This window comes from Peromyscus eremicus, chromosome 15 (assembly GCF_949786415.1).
Source record: "Peromyscus eremicus chromosome 15, PerEre_H2_v1, whole genome shotgun sequence".
NCBI lineage: Eukaryota > Metazoa > Chordata > Mammalia > Rodentia > Cricetidae > Peromyscus > Peromyscus eremicus.
The window spans coordinates 40,253,428-40,279,513 of record NC_081431.1 but is presented as its reverse complement, the minus strand read 5'-3'; the positions used below and the strand labels follow the sequence as shown (position 1 = coordinate 40,279,513).

General features: G+C 43.8%; 1 protein-coding gene across 3 annotated transcripts in view; it reads right to left on the bottom strand.

Annotated features, from left to right (window-relative positions):
- Positions 1-13,559: 13,559 nt before the first annotated feature.
- Cacna1e (calcium voltage-gated channel subunit alpha1 E) overlaps positions 13,560-26,086 on the bottom strand; it is a 304,112-nt gene continuing 291,585 nt past the window's right edge. For 2 of the 3 annotated variants that reach the window (XM_059280419.1, XM_059280420.1), the window contains 4 exons: positions 21,921-22,032; positions 17,943-18,123; positions 16,297-16,487; positions 13,560-14,457 (listed from right to left, as the gene is read on the bottom strand). In XM_059280419.1, the coding sequence (XP_059136402.1) occupies positions 13,915-14,457; positions 16,297-16,487; positions 17,943-18,123; positions 21,921-22,032 (1,027 nt within the window). In that variant the 3' untranslated portion in view covers positions 13,560-13,914. Of the gene's footprint in view, positions 14,458-16,296; positions 16,488-17,942; positions 18,124-19,165; positions 19,295-21,920; positions 22,033-26,086 lie in introns of all 3 variants that reach the window. The other variant, XM_059280418.1, reaches the window with a different exon arrangement.

Below are 26,086 nucleotides of genomic sequence, written 5' to 3'. Positions count from 1 at the left end.
CCCTGCCCTAGCAGAGTTAGTGCAAGGTCTCAGCACCTTGTACACAAAATTACAATAGTCTGAAGCAGCTAATGCTCCTAAGAACTGCTCAAGAGGGAAAGAGAGATTTTAGCTTTCTGTTCTCTCAAAGCCAATGTCAACTTCTCACACATGCCAAGCCATATAAATATGGCTGCTCTAAAGAGTTTTGGGTTTGGTTTTCCTTTTTGTAAAATATTTTCTCAAGTGGACGGTGTTTTCTAAAAGGGAGACCTGAAAAGACTTCTGCAAAAAGAAGGAAGTACATGGTCTCCAAATGCTGTCACTAGAAATTTGTTGGACTAGGGAGAGCAGACTGTACATTGTGTAGCCTTGCACAACACGAATTTCAACAAAGTGATGGACTGTTATTCTTTGTCTTTTGAATATGGTCTTTGCAACACCTCTAACACTTGGAATGCCTATATAATTTCAAACTTTGGGGTCTCATGAGAGACGTTCTGACTCCAAGTTTTGAAAGTACAACCAAGGAATCTACACTTTTAATAAATACCTGCTATGGTTGACTATGAAATGTCCCCTACATGCCCTTGTTGAAGTCTTGGCCTGTAGCTGGCGGCACTATTTGGGAAAGTCATAGAAACTTGATAGATTAGGACCTAGCTAGAGCAAGTGGGATGCTGGGAGCAAGCTTTTGAAGGCTGTGTCTGATCCTGGCCCCCGTGGTTACTCTCTCCGCCTCCCTGCTGCTGTGACATGAGCGGCTCCGGTTTGCCACTTGCCCCCATCATGATCATCTGTCTCCCCACAGCTCAGGAATGGCAGAAACAAATGACCATTAGCTGAAATCTTTGGAGTGAAAGAACTCTTTCCTCCTTTAAGTTGTTTTGCTTGGGTATTTGTTATAACAACAGAACACTGGCTAACACAGCAGCCCAGGTCAAGTGTGAGAACTAAGTGATGAATTGTGGTTAGCAACAGCCTTTTCTTCCCAAACATTTTCTTACTAACTTCTCACCCACTGTGGAGAACCTGGACCATCTTTCAGGTAGAGATGTGACCTTGCACCTTAACACTTTATGAAAAGATTCAAAATGTCCACTGGTTGGTTAACACTGGGCCAAGGGGATTCCCGGAATGTGAGACTTCTATTTTTAAAGTTCAGATAATAGAGGTAACTAAAAGGATTTGGCCATTCCATAAGGACATAGCTGTTGTGTCCAGTTCTACCACGGAGATCTACAGCCCCTCAGAGGTGCCTGTGAACTGCTCTGTGTCCAATTTACCTTCATGGTTGAGCATTCACTTCCCCTGGGGTACCCTGTTCAGCCATCAGGCAGCTTTTGTAATGAGGATATGGCCAGAAACCAACCCTCCCATTCTGGAGTCCATTTGTACACTCAGTGCATTCTGGGGTCCTCAGGCTCAGAGGTAGCTGTGAGGAAGGCTCCCAGCCACTCCCAGCCATCTGTGCAGCACTAAGAACCAGCACAAATGAGTCATCTCTACTGCATCAGAGTAAACCACCCAGGGTGAGTTCAACCTCCTATTTCTAGGGAGGCATTTAACGAAGATTGACCTAAATTAAGTAAAAATAGGTCTTGATTGGTGTATGACTAGCCTGCTTATTTTTCTAATTAAAAAAGCCTTTCTTTTGTGCTTAGCAACAATTTGTGATGCTTGGTGGTGGCAAAGTTGTCATTTGTTCCACTTCTTTTCTGCCTCCTTCTCATTCTTTGGGTCTCTGAGCATCTAAGAAAAGGCAATTAGAACTAGAAGGCTGGACTGGTCAAGCTCACTGCCTTCTTCTGGTGGCTACAGATGCAGGCAGCTATTCAGATAGCTGGTGGGGACCATGCCTGGCCCCCAATATGTTAAACCCGATACCCAGAACCTACCTGTGTATGTTATTTTCCCTGGGTAAAGAGATTATAAACGGATTTGAACATGGAGAGGCCATGTCAGCTGATGGAAGTGAATTGCAGATACAAGGAAAGGCAGACAAGAAGCTTATTTACGGTCCCAGCATTTGGGAGGCAGAAGCAGGAGGATTGGAATTTCAGGGCTATGCTGGGCTCCACAGCAAGTTCAACTTCAGTCCGAACTGCATGTTAAGGCCCTGTCTGAAAGACCATGGACCAGAAGGACAAAGCTCAGTGCTACAATACTTGCCCAAAATATGTAAGGCCCTGGATTTGATCTCGCAAAACAAAACCCAAACCAAAAGGAACCAAAGTCCCAGCTCTGCCATTAAACAAAAACAAGCTACTTTCTTCTGTCCCTTCCCCACTGTTACCTCCCTCCCCGATCTCATCCTCAGCAGATCTGTCATTTTTTATGCCTCTTCTTGAATACTATTTCTCACAGAAAGCCATTTCTTAAAACGAAACCCAAAACCCAAAAACTTTATTACTATTCTGTGAGTGTGAGCACAGGCATGCATAGAGAAGCAAGAGGACAACGCTCTTCCATCTTTATGTGGGTCTAGGGACTGGGCTTAGATATCAGGCTTGTGCAGCCAGTGCTTTTACCCACTGGGCCATCTCCCCATCTTCCCCAAGGCCACTTCTGATTCCCGGAGTCACTCCTGGGGCCTTCCATCATATCCTGGAAGCTTTTTCCTTTAGCTTGCTATGGTCTGATGGCCATGAGAAGATACCACTCCCCTTGGCTTGTTCATTAGTGAAATCCCAGCGCTAGGAACTAGTTAATGGTTAATAAATGCTATGTGATGGATGAGTAGCTGGATTCCTGATAACAGCAGTCACGTTTTTAGTGATATGCTTGGCACCGTACTAGCTAGGCACTCAGCGTGCATGATTTCTAGTCCTAAAGAAAACCATGCACGGTTGGTCTTTTTGTCCGTATTGTGCATTTGTGGAAATCAAGCATCAGAGACTGTGTCATAGAGCTGGCTCACTATGAAGTGCACAGCAGAAGCTTACCTACTATCTATGTGAGCATCTTTGCTAGCCACCTGTATATGAAAGGCCCTTTTCTCTTCCCTGTCCCATCCCAGCTATCTACATTGTTTTCTCATCCACATCAAGGTATCTGATTTGGAGACAGAGCAAACTGGTGTTGCCACTCTGTCAAGAAATCAGCCTGCATTTTCTCTTTCTATTTGATCACAACTTTTCCACTGAATTCTTCTGATGCAGGCAGGTCTATTTAATGGCTGGCTTCCCCTCATTCTTCTTGTGCCTGGATGCAGGGCTTATAAGCAGGCGCTGGAGTGAGGCTGAAAGATGTGAACAACTTGAGATTTTGATTTCCCTTCTTCAAGGGTGGCGATCCACAGATTTGATAAAACCACAGACGGCATCTTCTAGACACACTAGCAAAAGGTCCTTCTCAGGTCCTTCTCTTTTGAATGGTTGTAATAGGGTCACTAAGGCTACCTCAAGAGGAGATGTCATTGATTACTGGAAAATGTAACAATTGTTTTAATCTCATATCTTTCAGGCAAGGGGAAATAGTCTGGGCCACAATTGATAATATAGCCTCTTTCTTGCTCAAGTATTCTGGGGTCTGTGGTTCCTATGTGCTATAATGAAGACTATAGTTATTTTTATACACAGAGATAGTTTTACATGTAGAGTGGACAGAGGGCAGGAAGCAATGTCCTGAAGCATTGAGTCCTTTCCCTGAGTGGGTTCACATTGTTTTACCTGTGGTTTCCTGAATACTCCTTTGGCAGTCTCCTATAAAGGGGTGAACAGTTGATTTAGTTCCAAAATTGCTGCCTTATAATAATTTTTTATGATTCACCTAGAGATTTTTTTTTAAGTATTACTTTATTTCCTCTTCCTCTTGTAGGGGTTGGGGTGAGGATGGCAGGTGAGGGAGAATGGAAGGGTAGGATGGGATCTTGCTATGTATCTTATACTGGCTTCAAACTAGGTAGCCAGCCCAGTCTGGCCTCAAACTTGTGATAGTCCTGCCTCAGTTTCCCTGGTGCTAGGATTTATAGGGATCACCATGCACTCCTCTTTTCCTTTTTTTTTTTTTCCTTTTTTTTATGGAATAAAAAAATCAAGCTATTGACCTTGAATTTATAGTTCATTCACACATGCTGTTAAGATATTTTAAATTGCCTTGAATATTGCTGTTTATGTGTACAGTGTTTTTCATGTTGCCATTAACTTTATTGCTGCTTTTACAATTACTATCTCCCACTAACGTTTCTCCTATTTTGTTATTAAATGAATATGGAAATTAGAAGAGGAGAATAAGCAAATTAGGGCTTCTTTCTAAGACAAGAATGGAGGGAGTATTTAAAAATAGTTATATAATTATGATTTGCTTGCTCTGTAAAGCCCTTTATTCACCTTTCCATAGAAATGTGTCTGAGGAGCAAATTATCTTTCAAATTTGTTTGAGTAAAAGAAAGGAAATACCCACCCAGCTCCCTCTTCTGGCTGGAATGTGGTCCTGGGAGGCTCAGCTCACAGGGATGGTGTGGGTTTGAGGAATGCACCTCTATGTGGTGAAGAAGAGAAGGATCATCATGACAGTGGAGATACCTGGCTGTTCTCTTGATATGTAATAGCTTACTCACTCTGAACAGCAACTCTTTGAGGTAGTTACTATTAGCATTTCCTTTTAAAGATGCAGAGGGGAAGCCAAGTGGCTTGTTCAAGGACATACGGTAAATGAGTGGCAGTACTCAGGGTTTATACTCTGTGGGGTCTCTAAGTACCTACACTCATTGTCTCTACTGTATTCTTCTCCCTTTCCTTTGTTACGTCTCATGTTCAAGGTGTTCTAAAGCCATATGCAAATGTGGCTAGTCCCAGTATTTTGTGATTATGTTTTGCTTTAGTTTGTTTTTAAAGTGGCGATCTCACTGTGTAGCCCAGACTGACCACAAATTTGAGGTCTTGCCTCAGCCTCCTTAGTACTGGGACTAGGGGTATGCCATACCGCATATAGATGCTTAAATATTTAAGGGACTTTGGTGTGGGAATTACCTTAGGTCCATAGCAAACGAACATGGTATGTAAGTGAGGTCAAGGCTGTGATATTCCAGAAGCAGTGTATGAAGTTAGGATATAGCATGTAAATGTAACCACCGAGAAACTCAGATTATGGTGTATAGTCTTGAGACAAATTTAGAATAGTATCTATTTTTATTTATATGTATTTCATAGTATCTTTAGCCTGTGAAAGGATGTAGACTTGAGTTCTAGATTAGAAAGAATTTTGGGGAATAAAATCACCAATTCCTATAACTTCCTTACAAATTTACTTTTGTTGAAGAAAACAGTGTCATGCCATACCACTATGATGTAACAGGTTGACAAATTTGTTTCCAATTCAAATTGTGATTGAATCAATAGAACAATATGATTGGAAAAAAACAAGAAGTTATTTATGAATGTGCAGACTTCCCATCCACCCTCTGGAACTTGAAGGGATGGCTGCATACTACATTTTTTGTAAGGTTTGACTGTAAGAAAAACGTCTTACTATGTATCTTAAGACTTATTAAAAGACCTTTGACCAAAATACAGAGATATATCCTGAAGTGCTGATTTCTGTGTAACCAAAAATAGAATTATTGCAACTTAAATAATACATTTAGGATTGGAAAAAGATGTTATCCCACAGAATGAGACAGACGGTTCTGCCTAAAATGGAGAATCGAACAAGCCTATGGGCACAAGGCATGCTCTTCCCTGGGTTCATTCAGAAGGCTCCTGCACCTGAGTGAAGAGTGATGTAGGCTGAAGGAAAGACTAGACTGCATCCCCTGAGAGCCTTGAGGGGAAGTCAGCTCCCTCCTGAGGCTGGCAGCAAAGCAGGTGTTCTGCTGTCTTTCTCCTTCCAAATGGAGGTTTCTTAGAGTTTCGAAGCCAATGGCTCCATACAGTGACTGTCTGCTCTGCTAAACTCTCTCTGTGATAGAATAATCCCCTGACTAGACACTTGATTCATTTTTTGGATTTTTTGTTTGTTTTTGTTTTTCCCTGTTTTTTTTTTTTAAATTATTTTTGGGGAATCAGTTTGTAGGGCAATTGATTTCTTCCAAGGCAAAGACCATTTTTTTAAAAAAGAAAACTTTCCAGGAACATAATAGCCTGGAAACTTTGAGGATATCTGGAAGTATTCACAACTGGGCTAAACAGACCTTGAGTTGCCATGACTACTGACCCTCTTGTCCCACCTACCCACGTCCTGGCTAGGCTTTGGTCACATGACTACCTCATCAGCAGAAGCAAAGACAAGTGAGCGGAACCAGGCCAATTAATTCTTTACAACAAGGTTTTATTTACTTTTCCTTGACCCCCCCAACAATAAAGTTGTTCATCTTTCTTTTATTTTTTTTAATGGTTTTCCTTTTGGATCCAAACGAGCATTTATATTACAGGATATCCACCTGATCAACATGCACTGCTGAACTCCATCCTTAGGTGAGATGCACCGCTACTCTGGGTGGGCCAGCTTTGACTGCCATTCAGTCACCACTACTGCAGGAGTGTCAGGCTGGTACACCCTAGTGGATGCTGCCTTTAAGGGGACATCTCATGAGTTTGACTCACAAATGTTGGAGAATGCGGGTGGCAGCACTTTTTACAACCTGAGGCAGAGCACCCAATTTCCCTCTTGATCCTACTCTACATGCTCGTCTTCTAAGATCAAATTAAGGCCTATCCTTGGGTCCCAAAGGACAGAGGGGATGACCTAGACACCCTGTCATCCCCTTCTCATGATGGTGGCCTTGGAGGTCAGTACCAGTGCACCTTGCCATTTGAGATCTACTCCTGATAAAGCACCTCCTGTCCCAGACACGGCCTCTTTTCCCTTCCTATGGCACATATGCCACTAGGAAAGGTAATGTACCCTCTCCAATATTGACATTACTATATGAGTTACTGAAGTCGTGGATTGTCTTTGGGCCAATTTTTCCCTCATCTGTCCAGTCTGGAAGGGATGTTCAAGAATCCACTAATCCTGAGGATTCAAGTCAGTTTATCAAAAGCAACCCCTCTGAATCCAGTATCATTTGAAAGAGTTTACCCCAAATCTAAGTAAAAAGTAGGATCCAAAGTCAAACATCTTTAAACCTGTCCTCTTCTGGGACTCTTTTCTATCTTCCATATCAACTTTGTCTTTGTTCCATAGCATGTCTCTCTCTCTGTACCCACTCATCCCAGGTATGAAATGTCAAACATACTTGGTGCATTGAGTGTTTCTGCTCTGCTGGTTTTTCTGGGTGAATTCCAAATCTTGGACTCAGTGTGAGTGGACTTGGACTGCCTTTGAAAGTCACTAAGAGGGAAGTTCCTCTGCAATTGCAGCACTTAGGGTGGCTTTGTAGAAATTTTGGATTGTTCACAAAACACCAGGATAGAAAAACACTGACTAAAGTTCACCCTGCAGGCTAAGTGTATGCCCCTATTGCAGCCATTAAAACACAATGCCTATGTTTTCACTAAACCCGCTGGGATCTGCTTAATGGTCTATAACTTCATATCAAATGTAACTAAGACCAGAACTACTGTGTTCTTTAATTGGCAGTTAGATTACATTATTTAGCCCTCATTTCATATTACCGTTATTTTAAAAATTGATTAATGGCACTTGGACACGTTAAAGTGTTTTCCTTGCTCATCTCATAAATATTCTTGATAGACTTGCTTTAAGCATCGGTTCTCGGGCAATATAGGCCATTGCCCATAAGAAATCAGAACGCCGAAAAGAAAACAACTGAGTCAGCAAATTGGGTCCAAGTCAGACATAGCAGGGGATGTCTCTGTCTTAGTTTGGGGGACATCATCTGAGGGAACCAAAGAGGAAGCGGTGGAACTCTCTGGCCCAAGTTCAAATGTTTTCTTCACAGAATATAGAGAGCATCCTATTCTTTTCTCTGGAAAATTTACAGGAAGAAAAAAAAAAGAGATAAGATTAACTGAGACTTCTAATCCAGGCTAGGAAGATGCCTGGGCAAAGGTGTTAGTTTGTGGTGGTTTGCTCTCTGACTTGGGTGTCCACAAAGAGAAGACAACACTAGGAAGTTTATTGAAGGAAAACCCATCTTTCCTGATTAATGACAACAGCTCAGATTTCAAAAAAACTGAGTGCTAACACGAGAAGGAAATAGGAAAAATAGAAGGCCAGAGTAAAGCAAATCTTAGTCTCAGTCCCATTAAGATGGAGGTTCCCTTAAAAAGATTAAATGCTGATAGGAAATGCCAAGAATTTCCCAAGTCCTTCGTGGGATATAATGAGTGAAGGGTTTTCCAAATTGACTTGAGAAGACATAAGTGCTTTATGCATTATTAACTTATAAGCACTTGACACGCGCATGAACTAGCCAAGTATCAGAATTTCAATTTTCCTAACGAGGGAAAGAAAATAGATGCAATATCCTTGCTGAAGGCACAAATGAGTTGTGAAGCCTGGGTGGAACTTATTATACTTAGCTTTCTGTGATCTTCATTATCAAATTGCTATATTGTTTTAAAATTATCATCTTATCGAGGAATACATTTTGTATTTATTGGTTAAAGATGTTCTGAAAAAATCTGTATCATATAATTTCCTTGACTTTGACTGATTTGGTGGGGAAGGCAGTTTTTTCATAAATGTAGGTTATATTTTCAGACCTTTGAAAGAGGAGAGGCAGAATACGCAGAGACAAGAGTCCAAGGCCACTTAACAAGACAGAGGGGTGGGGCCAGGAAATAGAGATTGGAGAGGAGAGACGGTAACTTCAGATTTTCAACTCAGTTATCATAGCATTAATTTGACAGAAATTAATCATAGAAAAGCAGATTCAGAACACTGTAGAACACAGATTTATCCTTCTTTGCTGTCCGAGAGTGGGCCTGTTACAAAATATGTGGACAATCATCAAACAAAAACTACCAAACAGATAAAAATAAGCATTAATCTCAATACTTCATTCTAGTTTATCTACCCAGCTTTTCAAAACTCCACAAACAAGAACTTGAAGTTCAAGAATGTATTTACATAGTAATAGCATGGCTTATTACCAAGTCTCTTTTTGCATCTAGAAGGTCAGGGCACTAACCCTCCAATACCTAACATGATAGGAGTGTGTGGATATAAAGGAACCTATTAAAAATAGAAGTGGGGGTAGATCTTACCAGAAACCCTATTAGGCTTTGCTGGGAGCCCCCATTAAATGAGATGACTTGAACTATGTTCGGAGACGCTTTCTAGGCGTGTTATTCTTGGTGTGGTGTGACCTCTCTGGGAGACACACGATATAATAGACCTAAATCAATTATGGGGGGGAAACACTAAAACAAACAAACAAAACCAGATGGCTGCTAGAAAGCAAGTAGAATTTTTTTCAGACCTTTTCCCCCATGCAGTACAACTATGTACTATGGGTGCAGCCTGTGACAGATGACAAAACACCCCAGCAGTCTTTGGCCAGTGGAGAAAGCATCAGCAGCTGCTCTGTTTGGGACAGAACTGGCGATGGTGTTCTGGATGGTTCAGACAGGAAAAACTGCAGAAGACTACTGGTGCAGACATGGGGCTTACTAACATGGGGCTGCCTTTGATCACAGTCATGGAAAAGTTAGGTCACACACCTAAGTTAATTTTACTTGGCTTCTGTTAAAAGGCGGCTCTCTATGTAGGGATATTTAAAGAGCAGTCATCTGTACTGAATTCCTTAGGGGTTCTTGTCTAGTGTCAATCCATCATGCTGTGACTGGCCACTTTCAAGGGGCCACCTGACCCTCTCTTCTTCCGTGCTGCCTCAAAGTAGCCCCCTGCTCCTCCTGGACAGCATGCAATGCTCTGGGGGCCAGGAGGGAAGGCCACATAGGCTGGCTAGGACAGAGAATCTTCCCTGAGGAATGGGCTGCTTTGCTTCACTAGCCTCTGGCATTGGGGCTGGTATTTCAAAACATAATAGGTGAGACACTGTTGTAATAAAAATGATGTGAAAGTTCTTTCAAGTCTCAGAAAAGTTCCACACACCAGGGGACAATCAGATTCCCTTCTGCTGTCCACCTTTCCTTTTTACATGGAACTCTAACTTGAGCTGAGAAACCAAGTCCCCAACTTCTCCCTGCTCCACCCACCTAAGTACTCTATCCAAAAATGAAACATAAATTTCAGGCTTCAGAAAGAGATATAAGGAAAATTTGAGATTACTTGACTATTTCGATCTAATTTCTCTCTAGTGAGCTTTCTTTAAGTGCATGGACGTTGTGTGCACACTTCATGCTTCCTTTGAAATGGTCTGGTGAGGATCATCTGGTGAGGATCTCTAAACATTGCTTCATTAGGAGCATTCCCTAAAAGCATGGCAGAAACTCCATCACATAAGCTTGGATTTAACCATCTCAGGATGTGTTAACATGCAGCAAAACAAAGAGCGGGTGGGGATACCAGAGGGCACTCCAGTTCACACCTAGAATCTGTGGTGGTGGTGGTGGTGGTGGATGTATGGATGCAGGTAGGAAGCGGGGATGCTTCCTGGAGGTTGGAATATTGGGTATCTTTGTCTGGGCCTCAGAGTGAAGGGAGGGACAAGTTCAGAACATCTGGAGTCAGCTTCAGGAAAACACATTTGGTGCCCTCAGTGTAGGGAACAAGCAGGAAGAAGCCGTGAAGTCTGCAGTAAAAATAGATTTCTCAGCTCTAAGTGTGGTCTACCTCCCTCCCCTGGGAAACTGTCATCACGGCTCATGTGGAGCCTGGTGGACACTAGAGCGTGCCATCCCGCCATAGGCAGGTGATTTTCCTGGCACACAGGGAACATAGCCTGAACTGCCTGACCATGATGAAGCCTGCTCTGCTCTCCTGCAGATGGGAAGGAAGGGATGTGATAAACTGTCTGGAACCTTAAGCGACAAGGCATCCCCAAACACAAACGCAGTTCTACCACCTCCCGGCCTGGCTTCCTTCCTTCTTGTGATGTCCTTTCATCATCCCTCTCTTGTTTTGAGGCAAAGAGGACCAATGCTTCTGCAAGGGGGATTAGTCATCTGACTAAAGAATTCTGCAAGAAGACTTTCTGCACCCAAATAATCATGCTATGTACCGGAAGATGCAAAGAGAAGCATGGGCTCAGAAAGCAGCTTCCATATAGAGAAAGAGACAGACTCTGGTTCATAGGAGGAGAAGCTCTGGTCAGCTACAAGGGAGAAGGTTGTCATTCGAGTTTATTAAGAGGCAGTAGGAAATCAGAGATTATGATAATAATGAGTTTGTGGCTTAACGCAAATTCTTTTACGTTCTGGTCTTAATAAAGGGTAAGTGTTGTCCAAGGGAAAAGAAATCCAAGGGAAGATGAATAAAGAAATATGTTTATAATTTCATCAGTGCTAGAAAAAAAAACATGTGGTCAGTCAAGTGACCACATCTACAGTACTTTATAACTTTAAATGCTTCATTTAGTGTGTGTGTATGTGTGTCTGTATGCACACGTACACACCTGCATGTGTGTTCAAGGAGTTCAGGAGTGTGGGAAGATTCAGGCATAGTAAATTTCATGATACTACTATTCTTTGCAGTCACCTTCCAGATCTGATCGCTGTGCTGCCAGCCCACAGTTCTCCCACTACTGGGATGGCAAGGACATCTCTCTGCAATCGAATTTCTCCAAACACCATCCAACAGGCTTGCTGGCTCAGAATGGTCACCCTGTTGCAGGCTTTCCTCTAAGGAAAGCTGCATGTCCAAGGTAGAGGAAAGCAATTTTGTGCACACCAGGAGGCCCATAGCAGCACTTTGGCATGAAATGAGGCTGAGCAGAGAAAACCTTTAGAACAACACAAGGCCCAGCATCAGTCTTATGTAATGATCACGTCGGGTAGGATCATGCTCCTATGCTCAGCTGCCCCTGAGCACGCATGTGCTGAGAGGGAGAGGACAAGGAAGGTGGAGGAGGATCTGAGGGTTGGCAGACCTTCTGTCTGCCTCGTTGGTCTCCTGTCCTGGGACCGCTTTGGTTTGGGGCTGACCATGGTTCATGAAGCTCCATCGATATTCAAAAGAGAAGATGGGACCGTGGCAGATGACTGTTGCCACATGGGTGAACTTGGCTTCTCAGAGCTGATGCTATGTCTTATTTCTGTATCAGCCCAGGGTTAGGAAGAATGGGACAGAAGGATAGAAAGGAAACTTCATAGGAGAAGTTCCTACTAAGAAAAAGGGCTGCTTCTACACTAGTCCCAAAGGACTCTGTGTAGGATGGGACAGGATGAAGAGTTGCTCCACTGAGCTTTCAGTGTGGTATCAAGTCTCACTGGAGAGGGTTATGTGAAGAAGCTAGAGAGGGCAATCCTGCCCAACACCCCACTCTGAGGCATCTGTTCACCTCTGGTGATACTGCAGAGAGGCTTAAGTGGTGATAGGTCCCACAGAATGGAGCTCTCTGCTGCATTGTTTATGGAAGTGACGGAGGAAGGGTCCTATTTTCCCTCAATGCGTCTGTTTTGGGGGATTGGGGATGACTTAGAGGCCTGAGGCTGTCTCTACCCATCTTTTATTCCGGGGAAGGGATGAAGCACAGCCCTAGCCTAGGGAACATTCAGAGAAAGTGGGGGCCCCCCATCAGAGCCTATCTTACTAAAAACAGCCCAGGTCAAAACTGAGGTATAGTTACTAATTACCTTAAAGCATCCTTATCAACTGACTCCCCAAACCCCAAACCAGCTACACAAGCTTCAGACCCAAGGATTTCTCCTCACAAGGGGTCCTCAGGATGACTTCCTTAGGGAGTGTTCTCTTGTTTCAGTCTTTGTCATCTTCAGAGAAGTCACTACACAGCGGCCTCCTTGGATATGTGTTCACTGTCCATTTGGGGGAGTGGCAGAGAACACTAAGCTGTCGATCCTTGACCCTTCTGGGCTGGGCTTAGCACTAGCCTTGCTGCTTGACAGAGGCTTGCTGCCCCCAGCCCACTGTGGTCACAGTCCTGTCACCAATACTGAGTTCCTCCTATGCTTGTTGGAAAACTGAGTCTGCCTAGAGTCTCTTATGACTCCCCCTCTGCCTTGCCCCTACTCTTGGGGGTCCCCTCTGACTAGTATCTAAAGGGCCAAGGCTGAGAACTGCACGGGGTTCCCACACTGTGGCTGAACCCTACTGGGGTTGGTGCCCCGGCTATTGGAATGAATATTATCCTTACCAGAGCTACAGGCACCTTTGTGGGTCCCAGGGAACCTCTGTACCTAGAGCCTACCTACCACAGCACCTACTGTGTGGGTGACAGACGTCAGGGTCTACTACTGTACCCACCAGCACCTCCAGTTCTGTTTCTTTGGCCCTCGCCTTCATGGTACGGGCTGCTGTGCTATGGCTTTTCTCACCCAGACCAGCCCTTGCTGCTGCTGTTGCCACAGCACCTTGGGCCCTTCTGCTCTGGCCCTTCTCTCCCTTCCTCCCTTCTCCCATCAGTATCCAGTGCTCCTGACTTAGGCGTGTGTCTCTTTGGGGGAAGCAAGCCCCAAGAAAATGCATGAGATGCTGCTGCAGTTGCCCCGGGGGCAGCCAAAGCGCAAGAGCTGGTGCGGAGATTCCTCTACTGTCTCCACTCTTCAGCCGGGAAAGTCTTCCCAGCTGCTCAGGGCAATGAGCTTAGACACAGGCCAGCCAGATCCCGCTGCAGCTCATAGAAAAGTGGGAAGGGGCAAGGGAAGCCAAGCCACCTTCATGTCCCTTCTCCCATGGGAATAACCCCCCACATCCCTGTATTTTCTTTCCCCAGCAAAGAGGCAGAACTATGGCAGTGCCCATCTTGCAAAGGGAAATAACGCAAATTGGTGGGTTTGACTGGTTTTCCAGCTGTCTTTGACTTCCTCTTCTCTGAGGATGCTTGGCGTCCTTTCTCCATCTTCCTCCTCCCTCTTCCTCCCCCCCGGGCCGCACTGGCTTCCCAATTTGGTCTTGGTTTTCTCCCTGTGAGAGAAGAGCATGCATCGGAGGGGATGGCAGCCTCTAGCACTTATCATCTTCTTCCGTGTCACTCAGGAGGTCACTGACAGCTCCACACATCATGCCGGGCCCAGGCCCCCCACGCCTCCGCCGCCGATAGTGCCCGTTAGGCATCTGCCAGCTGTGCCGCAGGGGTGGGGCAGAGCCAATGGTGTTGGAGCGGCCCAAGCTAGTAGCCACGGCTGCCTCAAAGGTGAGTGTCTCCTCCTCGCCACAGTCTGAGGCGTGGGAGTCTTCATGGAGGGCCAGGTAGGGCTCGGAGATGTAGTGCTGTGGGGAAGAGTGCGGGCCCTGCTGGGGGTGCAAGGAATTGGAAGACTCGGTCAGGCAAGCGCTGTTGCTCTCCAGGGCCTGAGAGGCCAGCGGGGATCCACCCTCACTTCCATCAGGAGGTGGAGAGATGCCGCCAGTGTGTCTCATCAGGGAGCTGTAGGAGAGGAGGGGCCGGGGCTTTGGTGGCACAGGTGGGAGCTGGCGACGACTTCGTCTTGGGGTGCTGGTGTCAGAGATGGAGGGAATGGAGCTCTCACTCAGGGAACCAGTGCCCTGTGTCACAGGAGAAAAACATGATAGATTAGACTGGGCATGGTGGCACCTCCACTTGGGACCTTCTTGAAGTCCCAACCCCTCATGCAGAAAGCTCTTTGGGTCTCTGGAGTAGGTTCGAGAAGTAATACCCTGTACTATTCATACCCTTGTCAATAGTGAATTAGAGATGTTGTTGTTTGTTCTTGCTCTTTTGGGGGACCCGCCACTCAGCTCCCAAATAAATCACACATGGAGGCTTATTCTTAATTATAAATGCCTGGCCTTAGCTTGGCTTGTTTCTTGCCAGCTTTTCTTAACTTAAATTATCCCATCTATCTTTGGCCTTGGGGCTTTTACCTTTCTCTATTCCTGTATACCTTTTCTTTCCTTCTTACTCCATGTCTGGCTGGGTGGCTGGCCCCTGAAGTCCTCCTCCTTTCTCTCTCATTCCTTCTCTCACTCCTTGAACTCTCTTCCTTCTCCTAGATTTCTTCTATCCTCTCTGCCTGCCAGCCCCACCTATCCTTTCTCCTGCCTCACCATTGGCCACTCAGCTCTTTATTAGACCAATCAGGTGTTTTAGACAGGCAAAGTAACAGCTTCACAGAGTTAAACACATGCAACATAAACAAAAGTAACATACCTTGAAAGAATATTCCCCAGCATAGATACCATCTAGATCAGAGCATCTCAACTTTTGTATGCAGTGCATACAAATCTCTGGAAATCAAGTTCAACTACTGATGCAGGGCAGGCTTGTGGTTAGACCTGAGCATCTGTTCTAACTTACAGCTGTGACCATAAAACACCCAGGTGGCTACCCAGGAAATGGAAACTGTATATAACAAGGGCATACAGGAATACCTTCAAATCCTAGACAAACAACTCCCTGAAAGGTGAAGGAATGCTCAGAGTTGCTGTCTGGGAAACTGAGGAAAAGAGTTCTAAGAAAAAGCAAATTCCTTTCCTTCTTGCTTCTCTGTCAGCAGTGGCTTGCTGCCCTTGGCTTCTACACCCCACATTGTCTACAGTCTTGGGCCTTACCTGCCTTCCTTGCCTATTCCCAATAGTACCTGAGCCCAGGTATTGCCAAATGGATTCCAGCACTGAACTCTCAAGGTGTGTGAGACCTGTGAGACCCCTGTGAAAATCTTCTAGGGTGGAATCATTTCAGATGTAGAATTCTGGGTCCTACTTTTAAGCAAATCTCAACTGGATTCCTTAAAGTCCCAGGAATTTGCTGTGCTAGCGAACTCCACGGCTGGCTCATCAGCAGGACTACTTGGAAGCGCCTGTTCCCTAGGTAAACTTCTCTGCTGCCATGTCTCAGAATTGCTTTAGCAGCTCTCCTGCTCTTGGCTAACCATTTCCAAATAAGTCTTGTCTCTGAACTCCAGGAACTCCCCTCCAGAGCTAGGGCTGGGAGAGAGGGACAATACAAAGAATATTGTCACATAGCTGATAGTTCTTAGCCATGGGGAGGTGAGACATGCTCCTTCTCTTAAGATGGCTGCACAACAGATTAAACAAAGTTGAGCTGTCTGACTTGCAAATCCTGGTTTGTGAGATGAATCATCATTATGATTAATATGAGGATCACACCAGAGCTAAACCTTTTGGCTGAGGACCGTCTTTATTTCATCAAGTCTCGCTGAATTTGTATATCCAGATTCTGACGACAGGCATAGACTGGCTTTCTTAGTGGGGGAAATCTTGCTTCTTGTGAGTTCCTATCAGCCAGCCTCTGTGCATAGTGGTTATTTTCCATAAACATTGGGCTCTGAGCTCTTAGAGGCCTTCCTAGTATAGAACCTTCTCTTCCCTGACCTGCTGGAGGTTCAACTTCTCCATGTTCACCTGTCTGTTGGGGGTCTGTGACCTTCCCTCGCTGGGTGACCTTGACTGGCGACGCTCTGGGGACTCCCAGTCAGCCTGGGTCCCTCGCTCTTCAGAATTGCAGCGAGAGACATCAGGAGAGAGAAGATGCTTTCGTTCTTTGGACCGGCCTCTCTCCCTGCCTCCTGAGCGGTGAGTGTCAGACTTGTGGCCTGTGGAAGGTGATAAAAAAACAACTGCTTATTAGTACTCAACTCCCTCTGGCTGGTGATGGTGAACTCCAAGTCACAAATTCTATCCCAGCCAGGGACTGAGTCCTAACCTCCAGTGGAATGAAGGGAGAACAGACACCCTTTGGGAGGCAAGCAGATCAGGAAAGCAGGGCTCTTATTATAGAAGAAGCACCCAGAGACACTTGGCTTCCTGTCCCCACTATCTAACCCATGAGGACGTGATGGGAAGATAGCCACATGTGAACCAGGGAGGGAGTCCCCACCAGACCCTGCTGTCATCCTGCTCTTAGATTTCCTGGCCTCCTGAACCCACTGAAACATCCTGGCTTCTCCAGGCAGATCAACAGATGACTTAAAAGGGAAACGGGAAAGGAAAGGATAGAAAAGTCCCCTTTTGTGAACAAGTAAGTCCTCCAGGTAGCACTGAGAAGACATGCATGGGCGAGTGTAATCTGTTTTCCCTGCTCCCTGTTTCCCTGGCTGACTAGTGTCTCTGCCAGTTACATCAGTACAGCGCAGGAATTATCTGTATCCTGCACCAGGAAGGGAATGAAGAAGGTTCCTTGAATGGAGTACTGGCACATCGAATACAGTGTTAGGGTGAGAACCCTGGGATTTAATGTCAAGGATCTCCATTCTAGTTTTAACACTGCCATTTACTAGCTCTCAGTATGGGGACGATCACTGGTTTTCAAGTTTGATTCTTGCACCTAGTGAAGTAGGCAGAGCGAGACTAATGATTTCTTACCATTTTAAACAGATCAGTAAAACACAGAGAGAGGTTTGAAATGAAACCCAGTACCTGAAACAATTCCAAGTAGTAGTACTATGGAGAAAACTGAAGCTGGTGGAGGAGCCCAGCACCTTGGGTGAGGGTGGCTTCTTCTATATTCCTATGGAATCCTGATCCTTTTGTAAAAGGTTAACTGAAGAGCTTGATTAATCACACTGGCATTTGTCTAGGGTCTGTTTCAGGACGACAACTCAGAGACAAGCAATGCACTTTGACAAGGAGCATCTGTCTTTCAGTTTGTGTATGAATGGGGTGGCCCAGGTGTGCCACAGTGTGCACGTGGAGGCCTGAGGAACTGGTCTTAGCTTTGTGTCGTGTTTGAGACAGTGTCTCTTTACTGTTGGCAGCGGCATACTCCAGAACAGCAGGATCCATCTTGCCAGAGGATGATCATGGGGTTGCAGATTTGCCCTGCTCTGCCCCAGTTTTATATAAGTTCTAGAGATTTGAACGCCTGTTCTCACACTTGCACAGCAAGCTCTTTATGCAAGAGTCAGCCAGCCAGCCCTTCCTTCACTTTCTTAAACCCTGGTCTTTATCTAAATCATGTTCCAATCATTTCTGATGCTTAAAAAAAAAAAAAAAAAAAAAGCCCATCAGTTGCCAAGAAAAAAGTCGGGTGCTAAAGGCGACCTTCTTACCAGAGTCAGAATTCAGGCGGTGGGCTGACAGCCTCAGGGAGGAATGGTAACTTCTGCGCCGTGACTTGTAGGTATTTTCACTGCTACGCTCCATAGAGAACTCCTCCAACCATGAGGAATTTGAACGCTTATCCCGAATTGTAGAAAATGAACGTCGCATAGAGCTAGGGTCTGTTACCACCTGGAAAAAAAAAAGAAAAACCCAGAGGTACACAAAATCTGGATTAATTATGGAAAGAATCCAAAAATCCAGATGTGAGACTGAAACTCTTAGAACTGTGAACTATATAACCCCTGAAAAAAATTGTCACCTCCCTTGAATCTCCCTTGCAAAATCCTTGGCTACAAAGCTAATCAGGAAGAAGTGTTCCATGTCAGCTAACAGTCACTGAGAGTGGGCTGAATTGTCTCCTTGCTTTCATGAATAAAAGCAGATGGATCTACTAACTGTGTAGAGTGTGGGCAGGTACTGTACAAATATCTCTTAGAACTATCCGCCACAGGGACTCAGTCAGGACCTACTGGAGATAGTCACTTTCAAATAGGTGTTGTAACAATTGTCCAAAAGGCTACATTTTAAGGGAAGCATGCTTCTCTCTTTCATTATTTATTCAATGGATAAGGTTCCGCCCTACAGCCCCCTAGTCTAGGAAAGCTTGCAACTTAACCACTAAGAAAGTATCACCCTTCTGCCACCACCCCCCACCCTAGTCTCCCATCACCCCCAAACTTTGGATTGCCACAGGTGTTAGAACAGATCCACAAAAACTTCTTGTCTCTGTCAAAACTTCATGTAAGACAGACAAAGAAGCCAAGGAAACAGACAAAGAAATGAGGCGTGGCCTGCACTGGATCAGACAGTCCTGACATAGAGCGGTGCATACAAATAACCTGTATGTGCTGAAAGGGCTTGAAAAGAAAAAAAAAAGGATGGGAAAATACATAGAAAAAGACGCTGGTTGCTTGACTGATTGGGTGCTAAGAATGCTTAACCCAGTGCAGGAGAAGTTAATATTTTATTGACTAGATTTTTGAAGGCAGGACTTATTTAAAACACAATATAGAGAAGACTTTATCAGAGATGGTCCATGAGCCGGTTTTTTTGTGTGCAGGTAAGGAGTAGAGGAAAGTCCAGGGCTTACCTGAAAATATCAGGTATTTCATAACCCATCTAATAAAGCCTGCGATGCCACTGCATAAGGTATGTGGTGTTTGAGTTTTACCTGGGGATCCATAGTCAGACGTGGCATAGAGGATGCCCTCCCAGATCCCGCATGCTTCTGGGTGTCCGGAGGAAGGTAGATGCCATGGCTAGAGGACTGCACACTTTTTAATTCACTAACCTCTGGCTCCTGGAAATAAACACACAGCCAAGCTTGTGGGACTTGGTTCCATCTGGTTGCCTCTCACCTCCAGTGGATGATTCAGCCCCCATTGTAAGAATAGCTTTTAGAAGGGAGACTGATGTTTATGAGGCCCTCATTGTAGGTGTATATGTGTATTTATGTATGTGTGTGCATGCTTAACTGTACATGTGTGGTGCCAGATATCTCAAACAGAAGGCTCTAACTGGGGTGAAGAGGTAAAGGCCATCTCTGAAACAAATTTTCAGGTATTATAGCTTTACCAAACAAACAATTATGCTCATTGGGTACTTTATATATGTGAAGTATATTTTCTGATAGGTGCTATTATTGTATTTATTCTTTGAAGAATTCTTTTATCAGTTACTTAGAAACCAGGATTTGAAAGAAAGTTGCTAAGTATCTAAGAGAAAATGTTATGAATTTATTTGTGTTTATAACTTATTAGAGTTTCATAACTAAAGCCATTAAGAGTGTAGTGGGTAACCATCTCTCAGGGATCTACTCACTAGTTCAGTTTAATGGAAATATAATGCAAACCAATTCTGTGATTAGATATGTGATCAGTAGAAATTTTTTTAATTATGCATTTTATTTAACTTAATATATTAAAATATTATCACACAAACATGTAAAATACCTCATTTTTTAAAAATAATTATTACATTTCATTTGTACTCATAACATTCCAATTGTTCATCAGCCATATGTGGCTGATGTTACTACATAAAAATGTGACCCTCCAAAGTGTTACAAGGTTGGATAGTAAAGTGTTAATTTTCTGTCAAACTCCCTTGTCATTTTCCTGGTTAAAGAATGTGAGTTTGCCATGAAGATAACTTGTGTCACTGTATAAATTTTGGAACTGATTGGAGATGATTCCATGAACCATGCAGAGATCAAATAACATCTTTGACATCTGGAGATTATTCTAGGAAAAAAATGTCATTTTATATTTATGTACCTATAGTTTCAAGTATAAATACCTAAGTAGGTCAGTGCCCAAAGAAAGGGAAACCTGGGGTGGCCAGCCCACTTCCTGGCTATTGGTGTGGCTGGGAAGAGGGCCTTTCCGGGCCATGTGAGATGTGCACTTGAGGAAGCCACAGCATTTGTAGTACATGTGATAACGTGGGCACACGATTCCAACTTCAAACAGATGTGGTAATGACATTGAGGTCTACAGGTGCCAGAGGCAGTGAGACACACTCCAGATGCACACACACAGACCATGGCCACGCCTCAGGACATGGAGCAGGGACCCAGAGGGATGGGCGGAAGTACACGGTGGTGAGTGTGTCGCATGGCTGACACCTGGATTAAATTACAGACACCAGCACTGACAAGATGAACACAAATCCAAAAAGTTCTGGCACTACAGCTCAGCCTGGGGGAAACCCACACAAATGATGAGGTAGTAAAGTGTCCCTGGGAGGAAAAAAAAAAGACATTATTGAGATTTTTTTTCCCACCTCACCTAGCAACTAGGTTGGCAAGGCATTAAGTACTGAGAGGAATTTTCAGAATCAACCTAACCATATCTGTTTAGTCCCTAGGTTTGGATGCTAAAACAGTTGGGGAAAGGGAGTAATTATGAAGAACACCCTTGGGAAGTTGTCCAGTGTCTTCCCCACCTTGCTGTCTTCCCAATACAACTATGCATGATCCTCTGTCTCCACAACCAGAGAAGGCAGAATTACCTAGTCGAGGCACTCCTCTCTGTAGAGAACCTACTCCATCACTCACACACACACACCACCCATTTGGATGGCTCTGGGATATATAGTAGTGGCAAGGAGTTTGTGAGAAAAAAGTCACCTATGACCCGTAAAGTAATGAGGCTTGGTTCACTTAGTGCAGGCTGTCTGTACAGACATTTGCAAAAACTAGGTTTTGTCTTGCTCTCTCCAACCCAGTTAACCCTTGGAGGAAACTTGGGACTCCTGGCTCCCAAACTAGGAATAATGGCAAAACTGATTAGTTTGGCTATCTGTTTTTGCTTTTACACTAGTAAAGCCAAAATTTTAACTAGTACTCTCTTCTTCAAGGCTGAACTTGACTCATTAAGGGTCTCTGAAATTTTACTATCTAGACTAATGAAAAACTTATCTTGGGCTCAGGAAAATGACTTGGAATGTATGTGGCCTTGTAGAATTATAACGGAAGGGAAAAAAATCTGCCTGAACCCACACAGAGCGAAAGTGGTGACATCATCTGTATGTCCTGGCAGACAGCTGGTCATTGTTGCAGATGCAGCCACTAAGTATTAAAGGAAGTGAGCTTCACTCAAGGATGCTAGGGGCATTCCTGTATTCCCATAAGCAGCACTTGGTGGGATGTCTTACAATATGGACAGGTACCACTTAGTCTATGAGACTGTCATAAAGCTTGCTATCATAGGCAAGATTTTATATTTGACACTTGCTCTGAAATTTGATACATTTCTTTAGGCCAAAGCCCTTTTAATGTAAGTTCCCATGGGAAGGAAGAACCCCCTGAAACTATAAAACCTTAAGAGGGAACATTCTCAGTGAACATGAGAAACTGGGTAAGAAAGGGCTGAAAATATGAGGGATCAGGAAATATTTCTGAGGCCATAGACTCATTCATTCACCAGAGATTGCTGTTCCTGGAATTGTCCATCATCAGCTGGGTCCATACAAGCCAACTGGAATATTTCTTGAGGGGAGAGTGGACTCATTGAAGGGTATCCACTCCGACCACTCCTGAAAAGCAATGTCAAATTCAGAGGTGATGAGAAGCAGAAACAGTCATGCTATAACTTCCACTAATAAATTCCATCCCATAGAAGACCTCCTTCTTACAAGGGCAGCACTCTGCACTCTTGGCTGGTCTATGAGTCTATTGACTTCCAGGTGGTTGGTCTTATAACAGAAGATGTTTAAGAAAGCATAAGAAAACATAGAAAGTGGTGTTTTCAACCTGCATTTGGAATCATTCATCATTCTGCTGGCGACCAGCATATCTGTGACAAATGATGTCATTTGTCACACTCAGCCATATGGAAGACCAGTGCTAGACTGTAAACCTGTTTCTGTTGAGTTTCCCCATTGGGCAGAAAAATGCCAGAGTTTAAACAGTGAACAGCTTGTTTAAATATTAAGCAGTCATAGTCTTTAAAAAAAAATTCCCCACTCTCAGTAAAATGGTTTTACTGTGCCAGCATCCATGGCTAAACTCAACTCCATCCAATTCAGTTCCATGAACATTTACTAAAGGGTTTCTCTGTGCGGCTCACTGTATCTGTTGGTTCATGAAGTGGAAGATGATTTCAGAGGTGTTGGTTGAGAAGCAAAGACCCTTGAGTTGATTGCTGTGTGGGAGGAGGTTTAAAGGGTGATGAGGTAGGGACAAAGAAAAAGCCTGCCAAGTGAAAAGTATGGAGAGTTGGATGGTAGATTGCTATCAAACCAGTTTGGTTCAGCTATTCCTATACGATCATATCCATGGTGTTGGTCAGGACAGCTGACATTTCCTACAAAATTGGTTTCTGTTGCCATTCACTGCCATCAGTGAACAGATCCCATTGTAACCAAGAGTGAGAGTGAGCCCTTGTGACTATGGGAAGAGGGGCAGAGGCCAGGGCTATGCAGTTATAGAACTGTAAGATGATACACCATCTCTCAAAGTGTCTGTGTTCTGCTCTAGGGAGGGCCATCTCATAACAGTCTACTGCTGAGGACTCTGCATCCCATAGAAAATTAGAGGAATCAGCAAGAATTGCCAGTTACTTTAAAATAATCTGTAGGTACAATCTTACTAGATTAGCATTAAAAGAGAAGGTTTGAATAACAGAGAATCACCTGATGGGTCCCCTGCCAGTGAGAGTGTTAGCTGAGTTTTACAACTCCCATAGAGTATCCCATAGAGTATATTTAAATTACCTGTCTAAATGTCAGTCATTTATTCATGTGCCTTCTCCTGAAAACCAAGGGAACAAGATAGACAATGCATGTATATGCACATGGGTCCCTGTTAATTCCACAGAGAACAGTTGACTGTTCAACAGGTGGAGAAGACCTTCTATGATGTCAATGGGTCTCCAAAAGTTCATGTGTTGGAAATTTCATTACTAAAGTTATATGTTAATGTTATTTAAAGTAGAACATTTGGGAAATAATTAGGACTTGATGAGGTCATGAAGGTGGAGCCACATTACTGTCTTTATCACAAAAGGCCCAAACACCTAAGTTAGCAAGCCTATTCTGTGTGACAAAAAAAAGGTCCTCACCTGATACAAGCACCATGTTTTGTGGCTTCCCAAGACCCAGAATTTTCATCCAAATAATTCTATTCTTTATAAACTACTAGTCTGAATTATTTTGTTAGAAAAACAGAAAAAATATTGGCAGGACCCTTAGAATCACAGAAAAGCTTCTGAGTGTTAAATAATTTGAACTGAGTGATAACCTACTTTTAAAACTTTGTGAAGGTTCTTGTTTTAAGACAACGTTCAAAATACAGGACATGACCTCTCCTAGGCTCTTGTTCCTACCTCATCAGCATCCTTTGGCTTTCCTTTGCTCCCAGAATTCCATGTATAGGCTGTTTTAAGTTTGTTGAAAGTAGTAATAAGCAGGCTTTCTTTCTGCTTAAAACTTGAATATAGGCTGTTCCCAGAGTACAGGGTGCATCTGCTCCCCACAAAACTCTTTCCATATACTTTGGACTTTCCTTACTAAAAGTCATTTCCTTGAACTATTCTTGATCTCCAGTAATCCATCAGAACTCTCTTACATGCCTTCATATCATGCTACTATTTTTCCTTCTGGAATTTATCACCATTGTACTTGAAAACCACAACTTTTTTCCCTGCCAGCTTTCCCATTTAAAGCCTGGCTTTCCTGTATGCAAGATCACTTGGTGTGTGTGTGTGGGGGGGGGGGGCTCTGTCTGCCATGGTCACCATTGTAACCTCAGAGCAATCTCTATAATTAATGCCTGGCTCTCAAAACACATGGTTCTGAAGGGCAGGCCTGGAGCAGTATCTACCCAAAGGTTTAAACTAAAAGCATGTGGGTCATGTTCATTCCTCTCCCTCCTTCTCTCCACGTAACAAACCCATTCCTAAATCTTTTTCCCCTATTAAATGCCTTGCCTATCCACTTCTCACCATCTTTAGCCTGGTTGTCCAAGCCATTGCCATTGATAATTTATATTACTGCAGCAAGCTACTAAATGACATCATCTCTAGAACTCTTTCCCTCTGAACTCTTAAGTCTACACTGAATTCATAAATGGATTTTGAAAAGCCCAAATCTAATCATGTCACTCTGAAACATAAAGCCCCATTATTTTAAGACAAAAATTTAATTTTTTTTTAATCATGGCTTAGAATGCCCTCTAAGTCTGGCCTCTGTAGCTCTCCAAACTCAGCAGTAGTCACCATAATCATAGGTGTCTTAACTTACCACATTCTCACCTTTTGAAGAGCTTGCCTTTGGGTCTCTGTTTTTTCCTTGAGGACACTCCCTACCACCCTACACCAAGCTCACAAACTAGGTAAGGAGTTTCCCTTCCATGACATCACAATTGCCCATTTATATATATATATATATATATATTTAACTATCACTCTTATCATTTCCCCTTTCCTGATTTGTATCCCCAGGGACTATGACCTGCTCACCAATATCTCCAGTGCCTGAGCCAATGCTTAGGCCAAATGTGTTCTCGATAAATATTGGTAAAATCAGTGAGTAACTGAATCTATAAATACATGGGAGAAAAGCTAGAGTGAGCCCATAATATGGGTTCAGTTATGTAGAAAATTCTGGGCTAAGGGGTATCTTCCACTAATAGACCAAGTACTCATAAAAAAAATAGAGGAGATACCATTTCTCTAGCCTATTCTCTCTTTCCTCCAGAGCAATAAAATGAATATCTACATGTTTTCTGGGGGCCAGAGCATCTGTATACTGCCCTTTGATCACACCAAATTGTTTGGGTATGTTCTTCTCTTCCAAGTTTCTTAGACTATGAACTCAGAAAATGCTTTGCAAAAACAAATCTCTCATACCACAGTCCGAAAGATATTCATGGTCTGAGCAATTCCAAATAGGGGGTTGTTCCAATGGGGGTCACATTTGTGAACCATGGATATCATTTTCCTGATCATTAGGGACATTGTGCTTCTTAGTGATTACTGGTTCTATACGCAGGACTTACTTAGACCTGACCCCCCCCCCACACACACACACACAATGCATTTCCAATGAGTAAGGTGCTTGTGTTCTTTGTTCTTTGTTCTTTGGCTCCCATTCCCCACTTGGTGAAGACAGGAGAACAGTGGCATCATGAGGCATGGATGCTACCAGAGATCCCTGATGTCTAAGAGCTGGCCTGCACACAGAACCTAGAAGTGCTAGAGAGTTTTCCATTAAGGTTTTGATTTTTATTTTCTGTTTGCAGTGTCCTTTTTGGTCATTAGAAAGAATAAGATGTAGAAAGCCTCTACAGTCAGAAATCCCCAGTCGTAGTTCCTGTCCATTTGTACAAAGTGGTGATATCAATATATACATCTCCAGGGTACAGTAGCATCAACTGAGGTAAGCAAATAGTGTCCCTGGAACCAGCCTGGAGCAAAGAATCCAGCAACTGTTGCGTCTCTTTCCCCTTTATGCTCATCAATCACAGAGCCCATGACACTAGATCCATCAAGAGAGGACAACCAAGCACTGAGAGATGGTAATTCTTCACAACAGAACCATAGCGAAGGTGCTAGTATATTATAACATGAGTCAGCGCCTTCTGCTACTG